This window comes from Dermochelys coriacea, chromosome 2 (assembly GCF_009764565.3).
Source record: "Dermochelys coriacea isolate rDerCor1 chromosome 2, rDerCor1.pri.v4, whole genome shotgun sequence".
NCBI lineage: Eukaryota > Metazoa > Chordata > Testudines > Dermochelyidae > Dermochelys > Dermochelys coriacea.
Window position 1 is genome coordinate 256,914,730 of NC_050069.1, and position 18,703 is coordinate 256,933,432.

The 18,703-nt window shown below is 41.0% G+C and overlaps 1 protein-coding gene across 7 annotated transcripts in view; it reads left to right on the plus strand.

Moving 5' to 3' along the window:
- The window catches only part of XYLB (xylulokinase), a 168,445-nt gene that overhangs the window by 46,641 nt on the left and 103,101 nt on the right, over window positions 1-18,703 (plus strand). For all 7 annotated transcript variants that reach the window (XM_038392483.2, XM_043509698.1, XM_043509699.1 and 4 more), the window contains 6 exons: window positions 1,568-1,686; window positions 3,021-3,102; window positions 8,421-8,461; window positions 8,890-9,005; window positions 9,806-9,921; window positions 10,509-10,582. In XM_038392483.2, coding sequence (XP_038248411.1) covers window positions 1,568-1,686; window positions 3,021-3,102; window positions 8,421-8,461; window positions 8,890-9,005; window positions 9,806-9,921; window positions 10,509-10,582 — 548 coding nt within the window. The remainder of the gene's footprint in view (window positions 1-1,567; window positions 1,687-3,020; window positions 3,103-8,420; window positions 8,462-8,889; window positions 9,006-9,805; window positions 9,922-10,508; window positions 10,583-18,703) is intronic.

An 18,703-nucleotide genomic window follows, 5' to 3' on the forward strand; every position in this document is an offset into this window, starting at 1 on the left:
CAGTTGGTTGAGGGGTGGACTACGTTTCCTCCCCCCTCCCCCCATGGCCCACAAAACTCCGTGGACAGCCTGATCTCGCAGTCCCTCTGCCAAGGGTGAGTTTCACTCTCCCTATATATGTTGAAGTGTCTAAAGGTCAGTAGCACCAAACAAAATTCCATTGGTTTCAGGCTTCCCAGTCAGTTTGGACAATGACTGAGTTTCTGTCAGTGAGATAAACGGGTTCTTGGCTAATTAGATATAAAATCAAAAGTGTTTTTAGCCCAGGATAACATTATTACTAAGTTAAGAGAATTCACCTCGAGTTATTTAAAAGTACAGTGAAATGTCTAATTAAATATATCTTAGACCAGTGCAGGGAATGAGAGTTGATGGTATTCAATATCTCCACAGTTAGTGCTCAGTCGATCATGGGTTTTAAAAATGTTTGTTCTTTTTAACTAGAGGAGAAGCTGGAGCAGTGTAAACAGAGAGGGGAATGCAATGAGCTGTTGAGGCAGCCCTATTCATTCAGAAGGCCTGATTAATCTAGTGTGCTAACTGCAGGGCTCGGATTTAGTCACCTCGGCTCTAATCCTGGCTCTGACACTGTCTCGCCTATGTGTCCTTGGCCAATCATTAAGACCATATTTTAAAATGTGTCCAGTAATGCACACATTGAACCTTATTTTTAGAGGTGTTGAGCACCCACAACTCTCATTGACTTCAGCTGGACTTGAAGGTATTCAACCAGTCTGGAAATCATGTCTTAAATGTATAAAACTGGACACCCAAAACTTGTATCACCCAAAATTAGAGGTTGCTTTTTAAAATTTGGACCATGACCTTCCTGGTCAATTTTCCCATTTGTAAAGGAGGGTGATAATACAAACATAACCTCACAGGCATCTTAGGAGGATTAGTTACAGCCAAATGATGGCCTAAAACCACAGCCCAACTAGGGTGCAGTGCAAAGGTGCAAACCCACCACCTTAGTAGGAATTCTTGCACTACTGTGCCTCAGGCACAATTCCCTCGAATGCAGAGGGAATGCAGCTGCTGCATCACTCTTTGATTGATTGATTTGAATCATAGAATCATAGAATATCAGGGTTGGAAGGGACCCCAGAAGGTCATCTAGTCCAACCCCCTGCTCAAAGCAGGACCAAGTCCCAGTTAAATCATTTGGGTGCAGCATAGGCTTCATTTTCTGCTGGCCAATGTTGAGGGGTTGCAGGGTCTATCTATACCCCCCCATTTATTTTGGGAGTCTAGCATCACTGGTTGGAGTGCAAGGACTTTGACTATATCCAGTTCCTATGCAGTGGGGAAGATTCCTTGCCCCCATCCCCTTTCCAAAATGAAAGCTACCACAGAGTTGTAAGTCAGTGACTGTACAGCATCCCTGTGCTCTACTGAGCTGAGACATTCCATTTCAGTATTAAATGTCCACTTTTATTTATAGTTTCTTTTCTGCCTTTAGGCAGGTGAAATCCTCTAATGTAGTATCTTTTTTTTTTTTCTTTTTATTAATCTATTCTTGTGTTCCAAGATCTACGTTTTGTATTTGAATACTGTTGTCTCATAGGTTCTGGAATGAATTTACTGCAGATTCATGATAAAATATGGTCCACTGCCTGCCTCAATGCTTGTGCGCCTGGATTAGAAGAAAAGCTGGGACCTGTTGTGCCGTCCAGCTCAGTATTGGTATGTGCCAGTGGAGGATAACTGCTGATGAACATGTAACTGGAAGATTTTGGGGCTATGCTGTGTGTGTTACAGATAGGGCCCCTCTTGGTGTATGTCTGCACAGAGATGCTGTGCTCCAGGGGTAGTCTCCAGAGCTGTTCTGGCTGACTAATATGTCCAGGAGTGCTGTGTAAGTGCATTCCAGAGCAGGACTGCTGACATCTTTGAAAGGATGCACAAGCCCTACTTTGATGGCTGTCACTACTTTCATCACTAGATTCCTCTGGCTTTTGCATGCTGGGGATACAAAGACTAAGATATTGGTGACCCTGTTGGCAGTCTTCAAATGATAGTCTCTTCTCTCCTTGCACACCCACAAACACTTGTTTGACTTTAGACGAGAGAACAATGTTTACTGTATTCCTTTTATCATCAGTCAGTAACACTGAAGAAATAGAGCCTGACACTTAAGCTTCTCAAGTTCAGTACTGTGTGGTAGTTATAGAGTTTGTAGGGCTCATGCAATAACTTCAATCAATTATCAGGTTTATTAAAAGCCCCTCAGTTTGCCTAGCATATCTTTTGTTATATTGCCAAAACAAATCAGGTTGAATACCTTTTGAAATAGATTGTGGTCTGAGCAGCACCACAAAACGAGAGATGTGCATGTGTGGGAGTGGGGATAGCAGGCACCCAGCCACTGTATAAGCACTAGTGAACCTGGTTGACCCATCTGGGAGTGTGCTGTGATTCCAGTGCCAAGTGCTGGTCTTCTGGTATTGGCAGTGAAAACAGGAGCACCGTTTTAGAAGTCATTTTAAGTGTCCTCTTATTTTAAAGAATAATCTCCCCTTGCTACCGTTTGTTATTGGTGAGACATAAAAGAATGGAATCCTTGACCCCTGAAATAAGATAATCGATGATGAACATTCATATCACATTTGACATAGTGATGCATACTAGCTGTATGTGTTTTTTTGTTTGCATATCAATCTGTATTCCTATCTAATTTTGAATATTAATACATATGTATGTGGGTGTAGAACACAAGTGTATGTATATTTTGTGAATAACTGGAGGCAGATCTGAAGTCAGAATGCTGCTGTCTTCACCGTTTCAGAATCTGATCTGAGGGATATTTTCAGGAGGCTTTCTTGTTTATATCTTACAAAAATGTTAGCTCAAAAATTTCTAAAGCACTGCAATGTAAATGTAAAACAAATGTAAATAATTATTGCAGCTACTGTAGAAGTACTATAGAATCAGCTGGATATCTGTGTTATAGACATATTTTGACACTCTAGGATTAATTTGCACTTTTCAGCTTTCTTCATGTGTTGTTTACTCCTTAGGGCTTTGTTTCTCCATATTATATTCAGCGCTATGGGTTTAGTCCAGACTGTAAAATAGTGGCATTTTCCGGGGACAATCCAGGTGAGATAATAAACAAATATGCTTCCATAATTCTGTGTTTGTATATTATCCTATTCACTGAATAAATCGTATTAATTCTCTAGATCTATATATGGTGAAACCATTTCACACACAGGTACCTTTTTCCAGCAGCCTTTGTCACTGATTCTTCTGAGATGCATACTTTATATGAGATATATACTGCATATTGACTCCAAATGCATCTCATCATCACAGTGCACCTAAATTGCACCTTGATAATTTAGGTTTTGGTTTGTCCATACCTGAGAAACTTCCTTTGCCAATGAACACTTCCATTTTAGCTTGAGAAAAATATATTGTTTAAAGAACTTGCATTTTCTCCTCCAAGCCTGAAGGTGGAAACTGAGATCAGAGATTCACTCTAACTACTGGTTTCAGAGTAGCAGCCGTGTTAGTCTGTATTCACAAAAGGAAAAGGAGTACATGTGGCACCTTAGAGTGTAGAGTGGCACTTTGAGCTGTAGCTCACGAAAGCTTATGCTCTAATAAATTTGTTAGTCTCTAAGGTGCCACATGTACTCCTTTTCTTTTTGTGACTCTAACTACTAGAACTTTTCTTCAATCAGGCTGTTTGTCCTGGGTATGAAGAAGATAAAACCTAGTTCAAACGAACATATATTTAAATTAATATAAACCAATTCCCAAACCTTTAAAAAGAAATCGCCCATTAAAACCTGAAAAAAGGTTTAAAAGAAAAATTCTATAAACAGGAAACAAACCTTTAAAAAAGTAGTGCACAATTTCACATTAATAACCCAAAACACTAGCACTTGCATTAATGATACTGCAGTGCTTTAGACAGTTACTTGTGTAGAATAAATACCATAGTTTTTTAAAAAGAAATAACACAGTGACAGAAGATGCACTGTATCTTGCAGTAATGAAGTTTAAGCCTTACTTGAAAGAGACAGTGGGAAGTCAGGCATCAAAGTGCTTGAAAGTTTGTTTTTATTCTTTTAATCTCCCACCCTCATTAATCTTATGGGTGCAGAAATTTTAATGATGCCCTTTACTAAAATTCTATTAAGAGATAATTGAAGGGGCTTCAAAATTCCCAGATATCCAAGATGTGCTAAATTTAGGGATGTTTGTGGAAGTTCTGAAAACTCCCATGGACAAGAGTGCGAAAGCACCATTTCTTGAGATTTTTTTAAATATTATTTATCTGTATTACAGTAGTGCTTGCATGTCCAAACCAAGATAGGGGCTTCCTTATGCTAGGCACTGTACATATGTATAGTAAAAGACGGAGTTATGGTCAAAATGGACCAGACAGGCAAAAGGGACCATCATTGGCCCCACTTTGTAGATGGGGAACTGAGGGAGATTAAGTGATTTATCCAGAGGAACACAGGAAGTCTGTTGAAAGCCAGGAATTGAACCAAGACAGCCTAGATCCCAGATGGGTACTTCAACTACAAGACTATCCTTCTGTAAGGTTCAAATTCAGCAAAGGACTTAAGCATGTGAATAGTCCCACTTATGTCAGTAGGACATCTTGTTTGTTTAAGTACTTTACCAAAACAGGGCCTAAGATATTTAAAACTTGAGAGAACAAGACACTGGTGGAAAGTAGGAGTGCGTGGGCTAATAGGTGACGTCGGTGATCCAGAGACTGGATGAGGAAAGTGGTCAGTGGAAACATGTGACTCAAAGAACCAGGCAGAGAAAAAGACAGGCTAGTGAAGGAGAAATAGAGCTTAGGAACAGGTTTGCAGAGTTGGAAAATGAAGAAGGGGCTCAGCAGGTAGTCACTGAAGGTGGAAGGGTAAGGAAGAAGAGAAGAGAGGCTAGCCCTATAGAAAAAGGGGAAGAGTCAAGGGAGACTACACCAAATATGAGCCCCAGGAGGATACAGGATGGGTTGAAGAGAATTGTAAGGGAAAATAGGAATGGAAAGAACTTGCAGCCAGAGGGAACAGGGGAGAGACTGGAGAATAGCACTGTCACCAGGAAAAGGCAGGTCTATGTGATCGGGGACTCTTTATTGAGAAGAATAGACAGGCCTGTAACTAGAGCTGATCCTGAGAATAGAAGGGTGTGCTGTCTTCCGGGTGCTAAGATACGGGATGTAGACCTGAGGTTGAAAAGGATCCTCAAGGGAGCGGGAAAGAATCCCCTAATTATCCTTCATGTGGGAACAAATGATACAGCCAGATTCTCGCTGGAAAGTATCAAGGGAGACAAGTCCTATCCCTCCCCTCCAGCGTATCTACCACTCCTCCCAGTTTAGTATCATCCACAAATTTGCTGAGAGTGCAATCCACACCATCCTCCAGATCATTTATGAAGATATTGAACAAAACGGGCCCCAGGACCGACCCCTGGGGCACTCCACTTGACACCGGCTGCCAACTAGACATGGAGCCATTGATCACTACCCGTTGAGCCCGACAATCTAGCCAGCTTTCTACCCACCAATTTCCCTATTTCCAGTAGGGATAAGGAGGTTTTAGTACCGTTATACAAGGCACTGGTGAGACCTCACCTGGAATACTGTGTGCAGTTCTGGTCTCCCATGTTTAAAAAGGATGAATTCAAACTGGAGCAGGTACAGAGAAGGGCTACTAGGATGATCCGAGGAATGGAAAACTTGTCTTATGAAAGGAGACTTAAGGAGCTTGGCTTGTTTAGCCTAACTAAAAGAAGGTTGAGGGGAGATATGATTGCTCTCTATAAATATATCAGAGGGATAAATATAGGAGAGGGAGAGGAATTATTTAAGCTCAGCACCAATGTGGACACAAGAACAAATGGGTATAAACTGGCCACCAGGAAGTTTAGACTTGAAATCAGACGAAGGTTTTTAACCATCAGAGGAGTGAAGTTTTGGAATAACCTTCCAAGGGAAGCAGTGGGGGCAAAAGATCTATCTGGTTTTAAGATTCTACTTGATAAGTTTATGGAGGAGATGGTATGATGGGATAATGGGATTTTGGTAAGTAATTGATCTTTAAATATTCAGGGTAAATATGCCAAATCCCCTGAGATGGGATATTAGATGGATGGGATCTGATTTACTATAGAAAATTCTTTCCTGGGTATCTGGCTGGTGAATCTTGCCCATGTGCTCAGGGTTTGGCTGATTTGCCATGTTTGGGGTCGGGAGGGAGTTTTCCTCCAGGGCAGATTGGAGAGGCCCTGGAGGTTTTTTTTGCCTTCCTCTGTAGCATGGGGCATGGTTGACTGGAGGGAGGCTTCTCTTCTCCTTGAAGTTTTGAACCATGATTTGAGGACTTCAATAGCTCAGACATGGGTGAGGTTTTTCATAGGAGTGGTGGGTGACATTCTGTGGCCTGCGCTGTGCAGGAGGTCGGACTAGATGATCAGAGTGGTCCCTTCTGACCTTAGTATCTATGAATCTATGAATCTTCCAGAAAACAACATCCTGGCCACTATGGATATAGAAGCCCCCTACATCAACATTCCACACAAAGATGGACTTCAAGCTATCGGGAACAGTATCCCCGATAATGTCACGGCAAACCTGGTGGCTGAACTTTGTGACTTTGTCCTCACCCACAACTATTTCACATTTGGGGACAATGTATACCTTCAAGTCTATGGCACTGCTATGGGTACCCGCATTTCCCCACAGTATACCAACATTTTTATGGCTGACTTAGAACAACGCTTCCTTAGCTCTCATCCCCTAACGCCCCTACTCTACTTGCGCTACATTGATGACCTCTTCATCATCTGGACCCATGGAAAAGAAGCCTTTGAGGAATTCCACCATGATTTCAACAATTTCCATCCCACCATCAACCTTAGCCTGGACCAGTCCACACAAGCGGTCCATTTTCTAGACACTACAGTGCTATTAAGCGATGGTCACGTAAACGCCACCCTGTACCAGAAACCTCCTGACCGCTATACTTGCCTACATGCCTTCAGCTTCCATCTAGGGGACACCACACAATCCATTGTCTATAGCCAAGCTCTAAGATACAACCGCATTTGCTCCAACCCCTCAGACAGAGACAAACACCTACAAGATCTCTATCAAGCATTCTTACTACTACAATACCCACCTGCTGAAGTGAAAAAACAGATTGACAAAGCCAGAAGAGTACCCAGAATTCACCTGCTACAGGACAGGCCCAACAAAGAAAATAATAGAATGCCACTCGCCGTCACCTTCAGACCCCAACTAAAACCTCTCCAATGCATCATCAAAGATCTACAACCAATCCTGAAAGACTATCCCCCACTCTCACAGATCTTGGGAGACAGACCAGTCCTCACTTAGACAGTCCCCCAACCTGAAGCAAATACTCACCAGCAACCACACAACAAAAACAGTAACCCAGGAACCTATCCTTGCAACAAAGCGCAATGCCAACTCTGTCCACACATCTATTCAAGTGACGTCATCATAGGACCTAATCACATCAGCCACGCCATCAGGGGCTCCTTCACCTGCACATCTACCAATGTGATATGTGCCATCGTGTGCCAGTAGTGCCCCTCTGCCACGTACACTGGCCAAACCGGACAGTCTCTACGTAAAAGGATAAATAGACACAAATCTGACATCAGGAATCATAACCTTCAAAAACCAGTAGGAGAACACTTCAACCTCCCTGGTCACTCAGTAACAGACTTAAAGGTGGCAATTTTGCAACAGAAAAGCTTCAGAAACAGACTCCAACGAGAAACTGCTGAACTGGAATTAATTTGCAAACTAGATACCATTAACTTAGGCGTGAATAGAAACTGGGAGTGGCTGGGTCATTACACAAATTGAATATATTTTCCCATGTTAAGTATCCTCACACCTTCTTGTCAACTGTCTAAAATGGGCCATCTTGATTATCACTACAAAAGTTTTTTTTTTTTTTTTTCTTTCCCCTCCTACAGATAACTCCTCTTAATTAGCCTCTTAGAGTTGGTATGGCAACTTTTTTCCCTTTCATGTTCTCTGTATGTATATATATCTTCTATATGTTCCATTCTATTCATGTGATGAAGTGGGCTGTAACACATGAAAGCTTATGCACAAATAAAATTGTTCGCCTCTAAGGTGCCACAGGTACTCCTGTTCTTTTTGTGGATACAGACTAACATGGCTGCTACTCTGAAACAGGTGATATGATAGAATTTTTAATCTCCAACTCCTTTGATTCTATGATGCCCTATAATGACTAACTTCGGTATTTAGGGTGAACTTCTCCAAAGTGAACAAGGCCTACTCACCACTTAAATCCACTTTGAGGTTTATGTTCATCTCTAGTGCAGCATAGTTAACTTGAATGCCTAGTTAGTTATTAAAACTATCTTATGCATGTTTTCAGCTTCGCTTGCAGGAATGAAACTTGAAGAAGGAGACATTGCGGTAAGTGAATACACATTCATGAAAAATATTCACATCATCGTGATAAAATTAGAGCTACTACAGAATGTAAAATAGTAACCTGGACAATAACTTTAGGTCCTCAACTAAACCAAAATAGAGAATCTGTTGATTTTCTGTGTACTGGAGTCAGACTGATTCTCATTTCAGTTCCTCCTGGAGCTGGATGTAGGATTTTAATCAAACTCATGGAATATTTTTAAGATAATGCCCCAAATTTATAAGTCGCTGGATCTCTATCTCTGGAACATATTTCATTGGGGTGACAACCTGAATCGCCGCTTGCTATAATAAGAATCCAGTTCACTAAATGTGTGATTTAAAAACAATTAGCAGTAATAATAAATGGGTTTAATTTAATTTCTATATTGCCTTCCATGTGATAATACTGCAATTTTTTTCTTTTCCAGATTAGCCTTGGCACAAGCGACACATTGTTTCTTTGGATTAAAGAACCAGCGCCTGCATTAGAAGGTCATATTTTCTGCAATCCTGTTGACTCTCGAGCCTATATGGCACTTCTATGGTAACATCCTTTTACATGATTTTTCTCTTACATTTGGAGTCAATAAGATATTTTTCTTGTTTCCTTTGCAAAATGATAATTAATAAAAAAATTCAATATTAAGTACAGTATATGACAATATTTGCATCAACATTATGACATCCCCATTATTTAATTTGGGGAACAAGAGCTGCAAAATTGTGAGGAATAAGCTCTGGTGCCAATAGAAGGGATGGGATTCATTTTTGTATAATTTGAAGTTGGTGAGCATGAATCTAAGGTAGTCTATTAAATTTAGAGGAATAGAAATCACGTGAATGGTAATGGTTTGGGGGCTAGATCCTTGACCCAAAATATATAACCTTTGCATTTGTAGTACAAAAGGGATTTAAAGGTACCTTAAAGAGGCATCTGGAGATTCCCCTTTCATAGAGGGGAAGAACTGCTGCTGTTCTGGGACATGCTGGGTGTGTAACTGGAACACGTCATCTTATGATATTCAGCTGCTGGAATGGTCTCTAGGCTGCTGCTCTAATTTGCCCAAGGAGATAGTTTGTCCCCTAAGTACCACCAGGGTCAAAGTAGGAGAGAAGACTTGGAGCCACCTTTTGTCTCTCCCACCTCAGTTGCACTGAGTTATAGTACTTTGGACTGAGACTTTCAAAGCAGTCTAAGGAGTTTAGATATATGTTCCATTAATGTTAGTGAATGTTGTGTGTCTAAATCCTCTAGTCTTTCAAAATCCTCTTTAATAATCTGGCCTCTTAATGATTTGGAAAATGCAGCTTTTGAATATATAGTTAGTATTGTTTTGTTTTTAGTTTTAAGAATGGCTCTCTAATAAGAGAGAGGATCAGAGATGACTGTGCTTCAGGTTCCTGGAACGAATTCTCCAAAGCCCTAAAATGTACTACTGTTGGAAACAATGGAAACCTAGGTATGAACCTTGACAAAGTTGGGAACTCCAGGGTTTGCTTGGATGCGATCCTTATTTCATTGTTAGTAATTTCCTGTCACTTGTTTCTTTCTTCTCTCCCTTTCCCACTTGCCCTGTATCTACTCATGCTATCACTAAGATTTATTGTAACCTATATACACTATTTGTATACTATGTATTTGGTTGGTAATTTCTGATATATAGTAAGGCTGAGTTGCTGGATTTATCTTTTATTTTTTATTATATGGTTTGTGTTTCTATTGAAGTATTAAAGGTGCCTGGAGTCAGAGATGCTTTTAAAAAACACATTCTTATAAATCAATGGAAATAGAATAAATTCAATAAATGTGTGGACTGGAATTGGTCAGAAAACATTCCGTGATTTTATTTTGTGTATGGAAGATGCTATACAAAATTTAAATTTATTGTCTAATAAATCAAATTACTTTGTCTTGCTCCACTCTGTTACCATTCTGTACTCTTATGGGCATTATATACACTTGTTGTTTTTCTAGCCATTTGCTGAAACTAATACTTTTTTGTGCCAGAAGAAAACATGACATTCTTTAATTTTGCTTTGATTTAAGGTTTCTATTTTGATGTGATAGAGATTACTCCTGAAGCCGTTGGGATTCACAGATTCAACAGAGACACCAACAAGGTAGTAATAACCTATTTAACACATTGTAGTAAATCATGTTGTGTTCATGACTTAAAGGAGGCTCATCCCATCAAGGCCTGAGAACTTTGCTCTCTTCTGCATCTGCGGTTATTCCTTCTGGATTTCATATACTGATGTGATCCTTTGAGTGATTTTCTGAAGGCATTTTCTGGTCTGTGTCCCAGGCTTGGAGATATCCACAGTACTGACTCTTACCCCAGCTAGCTCATTATAAACTGGCCAATACCTATTTATTGTGCTCCTGGGTTAGGGGACTTGATGTGTTCTGAAGACTGCAGTGCAAACCAAATAGTGCTAGGTTAACATAGGCTGTTGCCAAGCTGAGACTAAAGGTTTGATTTTTTTGGTACACTGGTATCCATTTTCTGTGGGCACAAATAAATCACTTGTCTAAGGTAGTGTCTACACTACAGGGACTGTTGCGGAACAGCTATGGTGCTGTAACTATGCCAGCATAACCTTGTAGTGCAGACACAGCCTACAGCAATGGAACATGGCTTTTCTGTCACTGTAAGAACACAACATCCCTGAACAAAGTTAGCTAGGGTGACAGAAGCTATCTGCTGTTTGAGTTAGCTACATCTACACTGGGGGTTAGGTAAGTATTGCTACGGCACTCAGGGGTGTGGATTTTCATACCCCTAAGTGCCATAGCTATGTTGACCTAAATTTTAAGTGTAGACCAGGCCAAAGTCCCTGATTTGCATACACAGGCAGAGGTGCACATATCTTGGTGGCACAAATTATGGGCATAAATAATTGCTTGTTTAAGGATGAACTGAAATTTTGGCCTTAAAGTTGCTTTTTTTGTCCAGCTCCTCCTAAATATATAAAGTAAAGAACTTTCCCTGCTTCTGTGTCTCTAACCAAATGATCTGAGAGCCATGTGGTGGGTTGTAATGAAACACTGGACCAAATCAAATTGGAATGAAAATAGAATACATTTTATGGAAAGAAAAGATTTATGCAGAGATGACAGTAAAGACGAAGACTTACCGGTTCGGGGCTCTGGCCCCAGGAAGAGGCAGAGCCTTGGGCGGAAGGGGCGTGGCTGGGGGGGGTCAGAGTGTGCTGCTTGGCCCACACTGCCCGGAGCTCCAGCTGCAATTTAAAGGGCTCGGGGCTCTGGCCGTTGTCATGGTAGCAGCAGCGGCGGCTGGAGCCCTGCGCCCTTTTATATCCCCGGGGCAGCTGCTCCTTTTGCCTCCCCCCGTTGGCGGCAACTGTGAGGGGGCAAAAGGGGCAATGACACTAAAGCGCTGCCGCAGCAGCGATTTAAAGTCTGCTGGGTATAGGCTGGTACTGGTGGCCGCTTTTTATCAGTATGCCGTACCAGCCTGTACCGTCTTACTTTCACCCCTGGATTTATGTATTCCTTTTCTCTTTCTCTTTTGGGCAATGGATGTTAACTGGCTTATCAGGTCTATCAGGAAAGATGCTAATGAGACTCAAACAATATGACTGGAAATTGTGATTAATCATTGTTGAATGAATAGAAATTGGTACAGTCCGTCTTTTATAACCTCACCAATCTCTTAAACTCTTACTGATTAAGTGTTTGCAAAGTTCACTCTTACTGTTATCCAAATCATAGGCAGCTATTACATTGCATAGGAAAATGCTACAGATAAGAAATAAATATTTGTGAAATGTAGCTTGCCTCAGATTTGTATTTGGCTGGTTTCTTATTTTAGTTGCCTTTCTCATATTGAACGTAACTAAAGGAAGAAAAATATTTTCTTTGAGTGGCCTTTACATATTCCCGTTCTTGGTATATGTTGCCGTTGCAGCTCTGATAATAGAATGCTTCTCAGCAGGTCCTGTTGAAGTGCTCTCATGTCCTCTTCTGACCTTCCCCCGCCCGCACCCACTGTTCTGAATATTCTGAAGGTGAGGCTATAACAGGGGATGTAGCACACTGGCCACCTCAATTCCTTCCATGTGCAGTTGCAGATGGATTGGAACCTTCCAGATCTGATTTGGATCCACTTCTTTAATCAAATAGTGCCATAGTTAGTTAAGAGTACAGTATTTTATTTTATAAAAGTATTTTATTTATTTATATGTTGAGACTCCCTTCAGGTTCTGCGCCTCAGTGCAGTCTCATGGATTCTGTGGTGGATCCAAAGGGAAATCAGCCAGGTTTTAAGAGTAATCCTTTTTATCCTGCTGTCTTCCTTGCCTCCAGCACCCGTACGAGGTGTCTACCATTCTTAGGAGAAGGACACATTCTTTTTTAGTGCAAAGTTTATAGCACCTTTACTTCAAGAGCCCATAAGGAGCAGCAAAACTGGCTACCAGCTCTTCTGTTACAGGAGGACCTAGTGGCCAGACCCTCTGGTGCTAATCAGTTTGATTCTGTGAGTAAAGTTAGGTCTGGATCCTTTGAGAACTAAGAACTAGCAGCCTAAGGTTCTGCAAAATGAATTGTCCTCCAATCCATGGAAAAGAGTAAAACTCTTGATATCCAGAGATTCTAAGTTGTCAGATCCTAGTTCCAAGAGTAGCAGAATGGTACTATGTGTAGGCCTCTGTTAGCAGAGCCAACCCTCTCAAAAGAGCCCGGACTCTCCTGGTTCGGGGCAGACTGATATTACGTGATGCCACCTCCATTTTTTTGTCCAAGCACCGTCTGGAATCCCTTTCAGATTCTTTAGGATTAATTCCAATGTCCGCCTCAAATCCTAAAATGAAGGCAGGTAATATGAGTGTTACCAATCCAAAAATCATCTCCAGTGCTGAGGAGCCACCTGTGCCAAAGTTAACAATTATCTGACTTAGCCCAATACATCACTCAGATCCTCAAATAGCTTCAGATCCAGAAGACACTAACAATTACAAGATAAAAGAGAAGCAATAGAGGCACCTTCTCTGCTTTCCCTATGGGGAAAAGACAAAAGGTTATGGAGCATAGCCAAATCTTCCCTGAACTGTCTCTTCCCTCTCCTAGATCTCGTACAGGCTCTCTGGGGAAAATTATCTTCCCCTTTTTTAGTTTTTAAGTTTGCCTAGACCTCTAGTGTCACTGTCTCCAACTGAGATCTGAGGTTGGATCCACACTCCAGTGTGGTATCAGATAGACAGGTTACTTTCTACCTCGGTTCTGTTTTGCTTACAAAACATACTCTCAATGACCCATACTCACACAGGACACACCTACATCCAGGTGGGTTCCATGATACAGAAGCTGATTCTGAGTACTGCCAAGACTGGCAGTGTCCTCCTTGAGCTGGATGGTCCTATTGGCTGTCTCCTAGATATTATGAGGAAGCTGAACATATGTAGTCATATGGGGAGTTGTCCCCTGAGACCTCTGGGTGCCCCCAAATATGTCTACATCAGCAGGTGTAGACAGCAATCTCCAGTGGTGGTCCCAGATACTCTTTCAGAAGAAGAACCAATGTAGAGTTCTAGGACACTGATTTTTAGAGACTGGAGACCAAATCTTTCCAGGTGATGTAGGAATTGCATAGCATCTTCACTGTCTGAAGACACAGTATAGTTCCATGGCTTGGTCTCTAGAAGGGCTTCCACTTTGAATATACCATCAGTCTCTACAAAAGAGATCTCTCATCTAATTTTTTATAACTTGGGGGCTCCTTCTAATTCAAAGATCACTCTAACAGTATTGGAAGTACTTTTGAAGCCACCTAAAATTTGATTTAATCCAGTTATGAGTCTGGTCATGTTGAAAAAAGCGGTTGCCCTATGAAGAGTTCTTGCTGTTTCAACTCACCTTGCTCCCAAGCTCACTGGTGGTAGCTGCAGCTGTTCAACAAGCAAAAAGATAGCGAGGTGCATTCTGCTCTGTCTGATAGAGAAGGTGGAAAATTAGACACTTTAGGGAGGAATATCGTCTTATCAACTTTCTGGGTCAGTCACAAACTATCAAGCTCTGATGTATCAATATCAGTTCTGTCATTGGGAAAAGATGGCTGTTTTTGCTAAGGACCTTCCTGAATAGAAAAAGTTAGTGAAGCTGTTAATTACAGAGAGACAGTTTGTTACCAAACAGTCGTTAACAGCCACATATGATATTTCAGACTCTGTTTCAAGGGCAGTGGCATCTGCCATTACCATAAAGAGACTTGCATAATTCAGGTCTTCTGGTCTACCACCTGAAACTAGTATATGTGTAGAAGATCTTGTGATGCCCTAGATCAATGGCCAGATCCCTTGGTGTCTGTCAACTTCCAGCGAGAAGGTTTGGAGTTCCTGTCTTCGGATATGGCTTCTGTTATGCAGGAGATCAGACTAGATGATCATAGTGATCCCTTCTGGCCTTAGAATCTGTACCACAGACAGAAATATCCTTCCTCACTTTTTTCTCCTTATATTTTACCCAGAGGTGTCCTTATCAACAACAGCAGCCTGTTCCTCAGCAACAACAAAGGAGAAAGGAACCACAAACTTTGTCCCCAGAGAAGGCAGACAACCTCCTCCTCTTCTGCACCATGCCTCAGGTTTCACAGGGGGAGCAAGAGCTACAATCCAGTTTCCAATCAACCTCTAACTCTTCCTTTGGAGATAGATATTCCAACTATTTCCATCAATAGGGTGCCATCTCCATGAAAAGTGGACCTAGAATAATAATTTTTTAAAAAGCAACGGTATTCTTCTTCAGTAAGATTGTGTGGCCCTCAGGCATCCCTTATTTTAATGTGATGGACCTTCCTGTAGCTTAGGAAGATCTGCATAGCTTTCCTGACCTCTCGCAGCCTTCTTCAGCCCAGGAGGATGTATTCAGTCCTTTCCTGGTCTTAGCCTCCTTCATGGAGCTGCGGCTCTCCTTTTTTCCCCCCTGGGGGCGGAATCATCCATCCCATTCACTAAATGCTGTCCAGCTAAGTCAGATGATTCCCAGCATCTGCCTGCTGGGCTCCTTTCCTGAACAGGGGTGGCTGCTCCTTGTCCCTTAAAGGGACAGACTGCCTTGTTTACAGGTGCCATTCATGCCTCCAGTTCCCACCAAGATGTTGGTCACTGATGCATCCTGAAAGGACCAGGGAGCACAACTAGACCATTTCCAGACTCAAGGTCTTTGGACAGCCACACACTTCTGAGTTCACATCAATGTTCTAGAACTGAGGATGATTCATGCAGCTTGCAAGTCATTTCTGTCTCTCCTAAAAGTGACTGACAGTGCAAATATTGACAGACAACTCTGACATAAACAGACGTGTGTGTGTGTGTGTGTGTGTGTGTGTGTGTGTGTGTGTGTGTGTGTTAGAGACAGAGCAGATTTCCTTTGTCAAGAGGCCATATTACGATGAGAATGGTGCATTCTACATCATATTGATCTGCTAGAGCTACATCTCCCAGGAGAGGCAAACGTTCTGACATATTAGTCACGCAGGGGAAATCCATTCTCTCTTGAATGAGATATTCCAGACATGAGGTTTCCTGCAAATAGACCTCTTCGTTACCAGAGCAACAAGACATGCCCTCTTCTCTTGAAGGGGTCAGACAGGGCCGGATTAAGACCTTTAGAGGCCCTAAGCACTGAAAAGATTATGGTGCCCCCCCAATATGTAATTCAAAATAAAAACAATACTATATTATAAAATATTTTATTTTTTGAAATGACACAACTTGTATGTATGCTGAAATTAAATTAGCTTCTTTCTAGATTTTCTGATTGCGGAATTCTGGATAAGTTCATTGAAGCTGACTCGACGAAGCATGTCTGCTTCCATACACAATAGGGAAAGTGAATTAAGTCTGTCCTGACACATTGTTGCTCTCTGAGGGTTTTTTATTCTTTTCAGCTGAGAAAAAGAATGTTCTGCGGAGCAGTTAGTAATCATCATGTTAGAAAAATACGTAGTGCAATCTCTACATTTGGAAATCTTATTGTATTCCATCTTTCAATATTGTGTCATGAAGATCAATGTGACTGAATTTCATTTTTTCTGTTTCATTAAACTTTGCGCGCACGTAACAGTGGAACTGCTGTACTTCTTCAGAGATTCATGTTCAAGTCAACAGGGTATGAGTCAACTAGCTTTTGGGAACCTTGTGAATGTTCGTCAGATAAGTACATATCGTTTAGAAAAGAATCTACTTGATACTACTTTGTACACTTCACCTCTCCTCTTCATATGAGCTTCAAGTGTATCAATTATAGTGTAGTAATTAGATACATGAAATTTATCTCTAGGATTCAATGCTGTTTCTGTTGCACTGCTATCATTTGCATGTTTTTTCCTGATTTGCTTGCGGGACTTGCCTTTTTTGTAGTTGGTATCAGGCAAGATATCTTCTGATGTGTCTTCAAATCTTTCAAAATTCCTCAAAGTGTGTAAGTAGTCTGCTAATGATTGACAGAGGTCTGCACATGTTTTCAAATCAATTCTTTTTCTTGGAAAGCTTGACTTTTGTGGTAAGTGTTGTAAAATTTCATTCCACATGGTCAACATGAATACAAACTCTAGTTCTTGCATCTTGTTTGCAATGTTTTCCGCCTCTTGTATAGTTTCTCCCTTTTGTGATTGGTCTTCAGCTATACTTTCTCATGCATCCACAATCTTTGAGTAGGACTCCAGAATGGCACTTGTTGCCACTGCATGTGCCTTCCAGCGAATATTAGAAAGAGATTTCAGCACATGATCATTGCCTAAATATGTTTTAAGAACTGCTCATAGGTGTGTTGAGGCAGAGAAAAATAAATTAACTGAACTGTTAAGAAAAAACTTACTGCCACCAGACAGCAATCAACAGCACTGTGGCTAACAAGATTGATAGAGTGTGCAGCACATGGTATGAATATGGCATATTTGTTCTGTTCTAAAAGCTTCTGCATTCCTTGATGATGCCCTGACATGTTGTCAGCATTGTCATAAGATTGACCTCTGCACTTTGAGAAATCTATTTTGCAAACTTGGCACAGATAATGCAGTACTTAATTTGCCATTTCTTCACCAGTGTGGCTTTTCAAATTGAGGAATGTTTGTAAATCGTTCAACTGGTTTTCCATCTGTGGGAGACACATATCTTAGTACAATGTTCAATTGATCAATATGTGAAAGATCAGGTGTAGAGTCGACAGATAAACTGAAGTTCCCAGCAGTACTTATTTCATCCACAATAGCTGAATGAACTTTGTCACTCATTAGACCAATGAGTTCATCACATATTGTCTTGGATAAGTACGATGGGTTATCTTTGCCAGCATTCCCATATTTTGAGATATGGCCTGCTAAAAATGGGTCAAACTGAGCCACAAGTTCCAACAATCCCAAGAAATTTCCATTCTGCAATGATCCAAATGCAATGATCCCCGGAAAGGCAGACCACGTTCAGCTAATGTTTGAATAACAGCTATAACACGCTGCAAGACATGTTGCCAGTATTCACACTCCCCTTTAATTTGTTCTTCCAATTTTTGTGTCAATCCAAAGCCCTGTGTTCGATTTTTAAATAGGTCAACATTGAATCTATGTGAGTAGTGCTATTTTCATGTTGTTCAATTAAAACAGTATTCCGCCAGTCACTAAATCCATCTGCAGCAAACTGGGATGTTGAAGGTTTGTATGAAAAGAGTTTGCAAACAAAACAGTACACAGACCCTGTTGATGGTGAATACAGTAGCCATTCTCGAGTGTATTTCTCACCATTCGCTTTCATGCCGAAAAATATTTGTTGTGAACAATATCTTGTTTGTTTGCCATTGGTAAAAGTCCAACCTGATTTATCTAATGGCCCAGTGTGGTGTTGAGTCATTTGGTCCACGATCTATCCAGTAAGCTAAATCATCGGTACTGAAATCAACCCACATACCAGGATCTTTTCTCATTATTTACAACATAAGCAGGTTCAGTCTCTGACACATCCACACTTTCTAGAACAATGTCTGTTTTACCACCAGGAGTAGGATGATCAGTTACAGTCTCTGACACATCCACATGTTCTATCGTTGAAACAAACACCATTCCAGAAGAAAGGTCAGTCTCTGAAACACCTACAGGTTTTGCAATGATGTCTGTGCTACTGAGAGAAGATGTTGCTTCTGATGGATTCACTTTGAAAAATGATTTCAACTTCGGAAGATTTTGGAAAATTTCACTTTTTTTAAAAAAAGAAAAGGAGTACTTGTGGCAC